Source organism: Vicia villosa, linkage group LG3 (assembly GCF_029867415.1).
Source record: "Vicia villosa cultivar HV-30 ecotype Madison, WI linkage group LG3, Vvil1.0, whole genome shotgun sequence".
Lineage (NCBI taxonomy): Eukaryota > Viridiplantae > Streptophyta > Magnoliopsida > Fabales > Fabaceae > Vicia > Vicia villosa.
In genome coordinates, this window is record NC_081182.1 from 14,467,118 (window position 1) to 14,480,938 (window position 13,821).

At 28.8% G+C, this 13,821-nt stretch overlaps 1 protein-coding gene across 1 annotated transcript; it reads right to left on the reverse strand.

Annotated features, from left to right (window-relative positions):
- Window positions 1-7,057: 7,057 nt before the first annotated feature.
- LOC131654960 (stress protein DDR48-like) lies at window positions 7,058-10,053 on the reverse strand. The gene is made up of 2 exons (XM_058924882.1): window positions 9,973-10,053; window positions 7,058-8,280 (listed from the first exon to the last, which is right to left on the reverse strand). The coding sequence occupies exons 1-2, from the start codon at window positions 10,015-10,017 to the stop codon at window positions 7,219-7,221; spliced, it is 1,107 nt and encodes a 368-aa protein (XP_058780865.1). The 5' UTR covers window positions 10,018-10,053; the 3' UTR covers window positions 7,058-7,218.
- Window positions 10,054-13,821: the final 3,768 nt, after the last annotated feature.

Genomic DNA, 13,821 nt, shown 5'->3' on the forward strand with positions numbered 1-13,821 from the left:
GAGAAAATAGCGGAAACATAAACATGATGAATTGATAAAATAAAGCATAAAGCGAGAAATATAAAGAGCAGTATAATAAAAGTGCGGAAATTAAAGTCAATTGTTAGATGTTAAAGATAACCATCTTGAAACTTGTCAAGTATGTTATCAAAGTTAGCAATAAAGATCGATGGTGAGTGAAGGATGTTCTCGGATTTAAATTCAATGAAATTTTATCAGAAGCTTGATAAAATCATAGCGACTACATGATAAACTTCCATAAGTCTTAAATCAACCGCATACAATTCTCTTCCATATTTGATCTTTTTATTCGGGACACGAAATGTTGCGCTATGTTAAGCAGATCGCCAAGTGATTTATGTAGAAATCACCCTACAACGAGGCCGGTCAACAATCTATGTGCTAATGCATGCGAGAGAAACGATATGTAGATCGTTCTCCGAAAGCAATACCGCACGAAAAGAAAATAGGTAGCGGTCTCATCTTCATCTATAATCCAAAAGAATTCTCATGATGTTGAAGATTTTCATCGACCAAAATAAAAAGAAATGAAAGATGGAACCACATTCAAAAGTTCCTTCCATCTTCAAGTTCAATCACTTAATATTGCGGATTAGGATTCTCATCCCATCAACGCCCTAAGTCCATTGACTTTGAAGAGGAATTAGACCTCTAAACTTGTGATTCATAGAAAATAAAGAATGGAGTAGAAGAAGAGAGATCTATTGAAAAAAAATCATCACCAACTCTCACCAAATGGATCATTAAGTATTAAATCAAAGAAAATTAAACAATTTTTTTTTTGATATTTTGGTATATAATAATAAAAACTAATACAAATATAGAGTTTTTGTATTTTTGAAAATAAAGAAAAAAATCTAATTAACTAGAAAATATTTTTTTGAATTTTTTGTATTAAACAAATAGAAACTGAAAATAAAATTTAAAAAAAAAAAAGCATAGGAAGCTCCAAAGAGATATTGGAGCTTGAATTGTTTGTAAGGCCCAAAACAAAATGTTGAATCCAGTATGGGGTATAATCCGCAGGTTGGTGTGCATATGGAAATCTAGATTGGGCTGGTCAGAAATCACTCAAGCCCACAATCAACAATAAACCCTAACAACACTCAATGGAGATTAAAACACTCGCTTCCCCTGTTCCAATTCAGTCTGCCTCCTCAACATCTTTTTCTTTTCCACGCTTTTGTTCACTCTGTTTCACGATAAGCTTATTTTCATCTTTCATTCGGTCTCTCTCGACTCTCTGCTGTTGTCATTGTTGTGAGCGTTGATGTTGCGTGAAGCTTGTGATGCGATATCGGTGCTGAACCGTTGTTGAAGATTGTGAAGTGCGATCTGCGAAATTGTTGTTGTCAAGGTTGCTCTGAAGTGACGATTGAATTCAATGCTTCTCCTTTTGAATTGGAGTTCCCTTTTTTAGAAATTGCACCTTGACTACAAAAACAAAAATGTGATAAAAACATAAAGTTGATTTTTAATTTTAATGAAAATTCAACTCAAAATTAAATTGAATTTAGATTAAAATTATTAATCGTAAATGAAAACAAACATGTATATATATATATATATTTTTTAATGGATATGAATTAACAATTTTGAATTTAAAACAAGCTGCATAGGTGAATTCTCTTGAATCGATTCTTAGCCACTTGACAATCATCACTGCAATAAGAAAATCTTGATTCAAACTTCTGAACCCTAATTAGAAAACATCACCTGAACTTTTTGATTTAAACTCTATATGATAAAGAAACAAAAATAAACAAGACATATTTTTTTGAATTTTTCAAATGAAATGCAAATGGACACATAAAAACGCGTTAAAAATTGGGGTATGACAATAAAATTAAATAAAAAAACAAAAACAAAAAAGAGTGAGAAAATGAAGAGACTTATTTTTTTTGTTTTTTTCACTTAATTTTATTTTTCATTTATTTATGCTATAATAAAATATAAAATATATATTATAAATTAATAAAATAAAATGAAATAAAAATAATACTATAGTTTAAATTTATAATTTTATTTGATTTTTTTTTTGGAAATAAGAGATTATATATATAACCAAAAAACCGTTTAATACAAAGCGACCCTGAGGGTCCAGCCTAAATGAACAAAATCACACTATTTCAACAAAAGAAAACCTAATTTCTCCCTAAGTTTAGGATGCATCCATACTCTATTTACAACTTTTTCTATAATCTGTGTAACAATATCCCTATCAGCTCTATCTTTTCTATACACACTGTAGTTTCTCATTTGCCAAACAACATACACTGCTTCGGCCAGCACCACCTTCAAGAAGTCCCTCCTCCAGTTTTTACTCTTACACACTCTAACAACCATGTAATCTCCTGCATCCAGCCTTTGCCCAGATGTTCTATATTAAGCCAATTAAGTAACTCTTGCCAAATCCACTTAGTACCCTGACAATCAAAGAAAAGGTGATGTAAGGTTTCTTCTTCATCACAGAATTCACATTTGATCTCCTGCATCAAGCCAAACTTATTTAGCCCATCTTTTGTTGCAAGTCTCCCATGACATGCCAACCACAACACAATTTTTGCTCTTGGTCTCGCACAGTTCCCATACAGAAGACCTCTCCAATAAACAGCTTGCTTCTGATCCAGCAACTGCCAATACATCAATCTGGTCTTGAACTTTCCTTTCTGAAGCATATCTTTAATTTTTTAATATATAGTATTAGTTTAAATATATTTTTTATTAAAATACTAAAAATGAAAAATTTGTGGAAAAAAAAAACAAATAAAATAAATTAAATATAAATGATATATTATAAATTAATAAAAAAACTAAATTAAACTAATACTATAGTTTAAATTTATAGTTTTATTTGATTTTTTTAATATATATATAGTTTAAATATATTTTGTGGAAAAAATCAAACAACTAAAAGTTAAGTTATTAACGGCCTAAATCGCCGCTATTGTTAAAAAATTAAATAATTACTTAGAACAATAAAAATGAGACAAAAGAAATATTTTGCGGAAAAGAAAATTTTGCACCAAATTTAGCGTCGGCCATAACTAACACTAACATGTAAATTAAAGTAAGTGTCGGTCTACTTAGTTATTAAATAATTTATAAAATATTTATAGTTATATTTAATAAAATAAATATTAAATTATTTATTTATGAAATTAAACGTAACGTTTTTAATGTAATTAAAAATTAGTTTTAATTTGTGAGTAATTTTGTTTTTGAATAACTTAATTTAATTTAATAACACTATTAGTTATAATTATATATACTTGTATATATAATTAAATAATTATGTACTGTAACTAATTATATATAATTTAGTAACATTTACCTATTGTAGGAAGCCACGTAAGACGCCACGTAGGAAGCCACTTGTCATATTCTCCACAAACATGGAATAAGGGCTTCTGAATAACATAATCTTTATTTTATAAGGGTGTATTCACACAAAAAAATACTTCATATATTTAACCCTCAATATATATATATATATATATATATATATATATATATATATATATATATATATATATATATATATATATATACTTAAACAATGCAACAAATTATGTAGGAGGGAAATGAAAATTTTTCGAACCAATATTAGCGTCGGTTTAGGGAGACACTACAGTAAAAAAGTAAGCAAATAAACAAATAAGTAAATAATCTTACATGTAAATACACTTTATCATCGGAATAGACCGTCGCTCGATAATAAAGATTTATATCAGATGAATTAAATATATAATCAACGTCGTTCTTGACCGACGCTACATTTAATAACATAATAAAATAAATAATAAAAAATATTTTTACATGCTAGCGTCAATGTTTGTTGACATAGTGGTAGCACTAATAGCGTTGGAGTCAAGGTCGACGCTAAATTGTAATAGCAATATCTTTATTTTTCTTGTAGGGAAATAATCAACTACACTTACATTTTTATTTGCATATACTCATCGTGTTCAATAAGAAGAGTGTACGTCATACTATTCAATCACCTAATCCTTCTCCGGTGCAACACAACTTTTCAAATTAGAGTATAAATTGTTTTTTCTTATGTATTAGAATTTTAAAAATGTCAATGATATTGAAAGAGATGGCCATTGTGAATTTTGAACTACTTGGTCGGTCTGTTGAATTTCATTTCATCACCACTTTTAATTTTACAAGAGGGTTAAACACTAACATAAGGTGGGAGAGACAAATCAATCAAATAAAGCATGGTTTAACTCTAACACGAATAAGCCAAATACTTGAGGATAAATGATGATTAAACTAAATGAGATTTTTCGATTACATTAAAATATAAAAATGGTGTAGTTCTATTGTTCAAATATGGATATTCAAAAGCATTTTTTCAATCATAAGGTTTAAAAAAATGTGAGTGACTCATTTGTCTTACAAGTGTTAATTACAATCGTTTCATACATGTACATTTATTTATTTATTTATTTATTTATTTTTTATATACATTTAATATTGTATTTACTAGTATCTAATAGTCATAACCTTTATTACACATATGTTTTTTATAATGAAAAATTAAAAATTGGTTATTCTTCACTTTAGTTTTATTCCTTTGATTTCTGTCAAATTTATTGGCATGCTTCTCTTTTCTTTGTTTTCAACTGCATGTTGATCAATCGGTTTTTTTGATTTTTTTATAAAAGTTGATTAATTGGTTTATCTTGATTCAATTAGGATATTTTACAATCTTGAGAATTTGATTTTATATAGATTTTAAATAGAAAGTTTTAGCTAATAAATTCAATTTAAAGATTATACTAATACTTAACTATGTATATATATAATTAAATAATTATATACTCTAAGTATACTGTAACTAATTATATATAATTTAATAATATTTATCTATTATATTCATTGTAGGAAGCCACTTGTCATATTCTCCACGCCCCGTCAGTCAAATATGGAATTAGGGTTTTTGAAAACAGAATCTTTGTTTTATAAAGGTGAAATCACAAAAAAAAAAAACCTCATATATTTAACCCTTAAAAATATATATACAATTACTTAAACAATAAAAAAGGAGACAACAAATTCTGTAGGAGGGAAATCAAATTTTTCGAACCAATATTAGCGTCGGTTTTGGGCGAGTAAAAAACAAATAAGTTATTAAACTTACATGTAAATACACTTTAGCATCAGAATCGACCGTCGCTCGATAATAAATATTTATATCAAATAAATTAAATATATAATCAATGTTGTTCTTGACCGACGCTACATTTAATAACATAATAAAATATAATAAAAAAATATTTTTACATGTTAGCGTCAATGTTTGTTAACATAATGGTAACATTAATAGCGTTGGATTCAGGGCTGACGCTAAATTCTAATAACAAAATCTTTATTTTTCATGTAGGGAAATTTCAACTACACTTACATTTTTATATGCATATACTCATCCTATTCAACAAGAAGAGTGTACGTCTTACTATTCAGTCACCTAATCCTTCTCCAATGCAACACAACCTTTCAAACCTGAGTATAAATTGTTTTTTCTTATGTAGTAGAATTTTAAAAATGTCAATGATATTGAAAGAGATGGTCATTGTGAATTTTGAGCTACTTGGTCGGTCTGATGAATTTCATTTCATCACCGCTCTTAATTTGACAAGAGGGTTAAACAATAACATAAGGTGGGAGAGACGAATCAATCAAATCAAGCATGGTTTAACTCTAGCACGAATAACTCAAACACTTGAGAATAAATGATGATTAAACTAAATGAGATTTTTCAATTACATCAAAATATAAAAATGGTGTGTAGTTCTATTGTTCATAGGTGAATTCTTATCTACCCAACTTAAAAAGTTGGGTAAGGTTACCTCATGTGTAAAATGCCTTGAAAACAACAATCAATTGTAATATTTAATAAATAATTAATTATGTTAAAATTAAATGGCATCATATGATTGGTGAAATGTACACTACCCAACTTTTTGTGATGGGTAGAGAAGTTGTCCTTGTTCAGATATTCAATAACATTTTTTCAATTATAAGGTTTAAAAAAATGTGAGTGACTCATTTGTCTTACAAGTGTTAATTACAATCATTTCATACATGTACATTTATTTATTTATTTATTTATTTTTATTTTTTATATACATTTAATATTGTATTTACTAGTATCTAATAGTCATAACCTTTATTACACATATGTTTTTTATAATGAAAAATTAAAAATTGGTTATTCTTCACTTTAGTTTTATTCCTTTGATTTCTGTCAAATTTATTGGCATGCTTCTCTTTTCTTTGTTTTCAACTGCATGTTGATCAATTGTTTTATTTTTTTGACAAAAGTTGATTAATTGGTTTATCTTGACTCAATTAGCTTACAATCTTGAGAATTTGATTTTATATATATTCTAAATAGAAAATTTTAGCTAATAAATTCAATTTAAAGATTATACTGATACTTAACATGTTAGGGATGATGTGTTATAAATATGTAATCTATTTTTAATTGTTAGAATATTCAACAACGTGATTGTAATTTGGGGTTAAGAAATTCTTACAGAAGCGCTGAACAAACATAACTAAAATTATTGGATGTGATTTTTTATGTGATAGTATGAGTGATTTAAATCACCCCACAATTGCAATTTGATGTCATTGAAGAAGTTATCGCAACATCAATATCATGAGTAGAAATGGGGTACACTAGAGTGGTATGCATATATAAGCACATGAGGCATGAAGCACACACTGTGGAACATGTCACACGTCGGTTGAAAAAGGGCTTTACTCTGGTAGAATGGTCATGTACCGGAGATAACATAAGGTTTCATGGAAAATGTGCAAATTTTTTCTAGGCCATCTAGCCGAGGAGAAAAACTAAATAGCCTTCCACTTTTTCATTGGTTTGCCTTAACCCGAAAAAATGGCACTGGTTATAACTTCGATTCCTAGAAACATTATTTTTGTATTTTCAAAATGGCGCATTGAAAAGAGACTGAGTTCAAATTTAAGAAAACAAGAATCGAGTTTGATAAACAACCAGAATTTTCACTAACAATCTCTTCAACATACAAGAATACAACAACTATTCAAAAACATTAAGTGCATAAAAACATAATACATACTTAGTAATCACTGAACATGAAGCAACATCGACTTATTTAAATATACCCCATCATAGATAGAAGTTGCATTATATTATATTTATGCATCATCTTTAGTCAAACTTGGTCTTGGCTCAAAATCCTTAGTGTATTCAACATCAATGTCATTGTTCTCATAAGCAGAAACATTTGGCCTTGGTTCAAAATCTTTGAATGCTTTATTCTTTTCCTCAGCATCAATGTTATTGTCTCCATAAGCTGATACAACCGGTTTTGGTTCGAAATCTTCAATGGCTCCCTTCCTTTTCTTAGCATGAATTTCATTTTCCGCATAAGATGAAAGGTTAGGTCTTGGTTCAAAATCTTCAATGGCGTCTCTCTTCTTTTCCTTAGCATCAATGTCATTTTCCCCATAAGATGAAAGGTTAGGTCTTGGTTCAAAATCTTCAATGGGTCCCTTATTTTCCTTATCATCAATGTCATTTTCTCCGTAAGATGAAACGTTAGGTCTTGGTTCAAAATCTTCAATGACTCCTTTCTTTTCCTTATCATCAATGTCATTTTCTCCATAAGATGAAAGGTTAGGTCTTGGTTCGAAATCTTCAATGGGTCCCTTATTTTCCTTATCATCAATGTTATTTTCTCCATACGATGAAAGGTTAGGTCTTGGTTCAAAATCTTCAATGGCTCCTTTCTTTTCCTTAGCATCAATTTTATTTTCTCCATAAGATGAAAGGTTAGGTCTTGGTTCAAAATCTTCAATGGGTCCCTTATTTTCCTTATCATCAATGTCATTTTCTCCATAAGATGAAAGGTTAGGTCTAGGTTCAAAATTCTCAATGGCTCCTTTCTTTTCCTTAGCATCAATGTCATTTTCTCCATAAGATGAAACATTAGGTTTTGGCTCGAAATCTTCAATGGATCCTTTATTTTCCTTATCATCAATGTCATTTTCTCCATAAGATGAAAGGTTAGGTCTTGGTTCAAAATCTTTGAGAGCTTTCTTCTTTTCCTTACCATCAAAAGATTGTTTCAGAGTCTTAAAATTATGTTTAGTGTTTGCGTCAAGGAGTTCTTGAATTTCTTCCACCATGTTTTGTTTTTTCACTACTACCTTCCGATATTCTCCTAAATCTATTCTTGATTCAACAATACCTACGATCTTTATTTCAAAAAACAGAGAAAATATATAAGAACAAAAAAATATCAGTGGCTAACCTCACTTAGTATTGTTTTGTTATCTTTTAAAAAAAAAGTGTATAAAGAAATTTTTTCAAAAGATTACACTATCTCTTTTCATTCTTATTACAAATGAAAGTAATATATTTTTTTTATAAAAACAATTTATTGAATAAAAAAAAAAAGAAGGATTAGAAGAGGTAAAACTCAACCGATTAAATTTTTGTAGCAAAAATGATAGTTAGACATGTTTAACCTATCTCTCAAAACACTTTCAAAAACACAAATAAAAAAAAAACTCTATCAAGTGTAATCAATAAAAAAATTACATTGATTAATCTACTTAGACATACATTTTCTTCTCTAAAAATATGATATCTTATATCTAAAAAGTACAAAATATGTAAAATATTATTTCATTTAATTAAAAGATATAAGAGACAATTTTAAATTAGAAAATGTACCTATGATTAATATTAAGTCACTTTCAAATGAGGACTTTTAATCAATTCTTTTAAATAATACTATTTAAAATAACACTAATGATTAATTTATAATAGAATTTCAAGAATTTAAATAGTGTCTATTGATGGTCATAGTCTCATAGACAACAACCTTAACTTTTACAATAAACTAAACAATATATATATATATATATATATATATATATATATATATATATATATATATATATATATATATATATATATATATATGTATGAGTTTGTTAACATAGACTGATCACTTGATTTTATGAAGATCTATTTTAGTAATATGCATTTTAGGGTGCATTTAACCATTCTTTTAGTTAAAATTTGCTAAAATACACCTTCATAAAAATAAATGGGTGTATTTTAGAAAACTTCACAAGAATTCACTAAAATACACCCACTTATTTTTATAAATATGTTTTAGCAACATACACTTAAGGTACATTTAACTATTTCTTAATTAATATTTGCTAAAATAGACCTTCTTAAATATAAGTAGGTCTAAGTTAGCAATATATATATATATATATATATATATATATATATATATATATATATATATATATATATTTATATATATATATATATATATATATATTTATATATATATATATATATATATATATATATATATATATATATATATATATATATATATATATATTGATTGATGTTAGAAAATTAAATCAACAATTTTTTAATATGGCTTTTATTAAATTAATGGAATCTAAACACATACTAAGATCTTATTGATAAATTATGTTAATATAAATATCTAAGGGAGTAAATAAATTTTTTTATTTTAATAAACTATTTATTATTTTTTATATATGATCTTTAATTATTTATATTCAACTTTCCATCTATTTCTATTTATAAAAAAACAAAATGTGCGGGTTGAACTAAATGAATCTAATATATTAGTCACTATTCAATCTTTAGAAGTAGCATTTATTTATATTTGTGAATTAGTATAAATAAATAGTTAATATAATTATTATTTATAAATTAACAACTTTAAAAAGAATACATGTGTAATTTATATTAAAATAAAATAATTATAATATTGAAAACTCATGTATTGATGTTGCATTCAACTATAGAAAAGAAAACTAAATATCAAAGAGGCTACTACTAGAGGACAATGATTGTGTACATATGCATGTAAGAAAAGTGAAGCATACCAAGAGAAGCAAGAGAGGCAATAATGCAAGAGCAGGTCTCATCATCTTTAAGGAATAAAACTAATGTGTATGATTTTTGTTTTTGGATGAATGATTCCTATGACTACTTAATCACTTATTTATAGCTATATGAGAAATAGCACGTGATCGATCACGTGCGTCTGTTATGCATACTTCGTTGGAAAATTATTGAAGCTATGAACATAATAATAGCATACAACAACATTTAAAAACATACCTTTTATAAACAAAATATTAACAACATACACAACATACAATAACACAAGATATAATAAAATATTTCAAAAACGCACCTTTTATTAAAAACAACCGTGGAATTGGAATCAATGATGAAGTTCATCTAGTTTATGATGCTATGAAAAAGAAACACGAGTTGGATGAAGTTTACATAATAACTTCATATTTCTTTTATAGTTTTTCATAGTAACACAAACCATATGTACCATAGCAAAAGTATGTGCTTTGTTAAGGTGGTTTTCTTCATTCATTTTCTCTATAAGTAAAAAAAACACCATGACATTAACAACATTACATGGAACATTCACCAAATAAATAAAAAAAGAGAAACCATTTTTAACAAGAAACGTAAACAAAATCGGAGCATAATTTTAATGAACGAACATGAAGGTAGCGATTGCTGAAGAGATAACTGAATATTTGATTTGCTTGATTGGATGTAAAAACCTTTTGCCTTGCATTTGAATATTTGATTTAATTTGATTTGATTTGATTTGCTGAAGGTTATAACCAGATTGAATATCCAAGCCCATTGGTTGTACTGGCTTATAAAAGGAGGAGAATTATTGTTGCAAGAGTCTTAGGGTTTTGGGAGTCTTTTTAGAGTATTTTTTTTGTGAATCTCACTCATGTATCTTTTGATGCAGAGACTTTGACTGATTATTCATTGTTCATTGTGATTCACTCATGAGCTTTTAAGAAAGAGTGTAATTTATGTATTTGGAAGTATGTCTTCTATCAATTGTTATTCTTGTTAACAATCACAAGGGTGTGATTGAGGGATGTGGAAGACGGATCTTATATCTAGGAGTGTCCTAGGTAAAAGTTGAACAAGGTAGTGATTAGGTGACATGTTGTAAACCATAGTTGTTTAGCTTTGAACTAATATTATCATAGTCGATTTCCTTTCTGACTTGGTAGCCCCTAGAGTAGGTGAGTTGCACAGAAATAAGTTAACTATAGATTATGTCTTTTACCTTCTGCTATCATAATTTATTGTTTGGTAAAATTGTTCTGTCAGGAAGATGATGTTTTAACATCTCTCCTGACTTTGTGTTTTGGTGTTGGGAATCAATTTTGACATTTATTTTAAGTTCCAAAATTTCAATTGGCAATCAGAGTAGGCACCCTGTTCTAGTTTTGGGTGAGTTCCAGGGAAGATACATTTTGGTACTATGGACAAGGAAGGAGGATACAGTAACAGACCACCTTTGTTAGATAGTGCAAACTATAACTATCTGAAGGTTAGAATGATAGACTTTTTGAAATTCGTGGACAGCAAATCTTGGAAGGCTCTTTTAAAAGGATGGAATCATCCTGTTGTGAAGGATAAAGAATGGAATAGGTGTTTGAAGCCAGAAGAAAATTGGTCCAAAGAGGAAGATGAATTAGCTCTTAGAAATTCTAAAGCCAAAATTTTGCCTTGCATTTGATGATTTTATTAGATTTGATATGATTTGATTTGATTTGCAGAAGATTATAGCCAGATTGACTATCCAAGCCCAATGGTTGTATTGGCTTATAAAAGGAGGAGCCTAAACCTAAGAAGACAACAAAGAAAATAAGGAGAATTATTGTTGCAAGAGTCTTACAATTTGGGAGTCTTTTAGAGTATTGTTTTGGTGTATGTCACTAATGTATCTTTTGATGCATGGAGTTTGACTGATTGTTCATTGTTCATTATGATTCACTCTTGAGCTTTTAAGCAAGAGTGTAATTTGTGTAACTGGAAGTATATCTTCTATCAATTTTTACTGTTGTTAACAATCACATAGGTGTGATTGAGGGAAGCGATAGGGGGATCTCATATCTAGGAGTGTCCTAGGTAGAAGTTGCAAAAGGTAATGATTAGGTGATATGTTATAAACTAGGGTTGTATAGCTTTGAGCTAATACTATCATAGTTGATTTTCTTCCTGGCTTGGTAGCCCCCATAGTAGGTGAGTTTCATCAAACTGGGTTAACAATTGAGTGTGTCCTTTATCTTATGATATTTACTTCTATATAATTTATTGTTTGGTAAAATTGTTTTGTCAATCATATGATGTCTAAACATCTGTCTTGACATTGTGTTTTGGTGTTGTAAAATCAGCCTTGACATTTATTTTAAGTGCCAGAATTTCATTTTTTTCTTGATCCAATCTCTTTTCAATATGTTAAGGATGACTTTGGTAGCTTGTTCAACATGACTATTTCTATGTTGATGTTCAAATGAGTCTAACTATAGTTTGATATAGATGTATTTTCATAAGTTTTAATATCTTTATTTTTCCATGCTATATGGTAGGGTTAATAATATTGTCTTTATTTATCACAGGTCCTTTACTAAAAATTTGGATAGTTGAAGTACCAAACTCCTTAGTCGAGCTGGAAGGGTGACTTTGGGCCAATATGTGTTCTCGTATCTTCCAAAATACTCCATGCACAATTTATGGATCACTTAAGGGGTGTGTTATCAAATCAATGAATTTATTAGCCAATTCAATAGGGGTGAAGCATTGTTTGTGGGTGAATTGGAAGATTGTTACTCAATCTATGTCTAAATAAAACCTAGGTATTTGAAGTGATCATGCTTATTATATTGCAATTCTTGATCAACTTCTTTGGGAATTTCTCCATAATACTGATAAACCTCTTTGGCCTGTAAGTCTCTCTGTTATTGTTGTTTTTTTGGAATCTATTACTAAGACATTTGAGGTTTTGAAATATGGATATAAAACTAGATTTGGCAATGGGAAAATATGTCTTTGGTATGAATAATGTATTTCGAGAGGATTATCTTTGAAATCTTGTCTCTTATGACCACATTAGTTATTTCCAATTGATGTTGAAGGATATTCATGATCGGGGATAATGGAACTCCTGTCTCCACCGCATTGGAAGCCTTAAACCATTGCGGCATACTATGAATCTACACTTTCTGATCAACTCTAGTTTTAGTACGAAAAAATTTCTCTATATATGGGAATCAACTTATGATTCCTATGATTCTCCATGACCTAAGTTGTCTTGATTCAGACGAATCTCATTCAATAGAAATCTAGATCTCATTCAATCGAACCGTATATCTCTTTTTACTAATCACATTTTCCAAATTTAGATATAAATTCTTCTCATTCAAATCCATGGACGATAGAGGCGTCCAAAGCTACTCCCTCAATCGCCCAATGAAAAGTCACCACTACTACTGAAGCTTCTCAGAATTCTCCACTTCCTACTAAAGGGACGGATTATCATGTCTTGACGAGCGCTCTGTCTATTCCCCCGCTACAAAATCTTATCCAACCTCAAGCATACTAAGGTGCATTTTAACCTAATTTTTTCCTTGAAATTTCCTTGAAATTTCACCTAAGATAAACTTCATTCAAACCTTTAATATTACCGACAAAGTCTACCAAATGGTGCAACAATCAAACTCTCAATCCTTGGCGGAAAGGTTGACTCTGATTGAAGAAATTTTGTGCAATGCTACTACAAAGAACAACATTATACATGAAGAGAATTCACATAAAACCTCCATACTAGAACCAAGAAGGGATCTAGAAGAGGTCCATAGGTCATCAAGCCATCGACGACACATGCACCATACTTC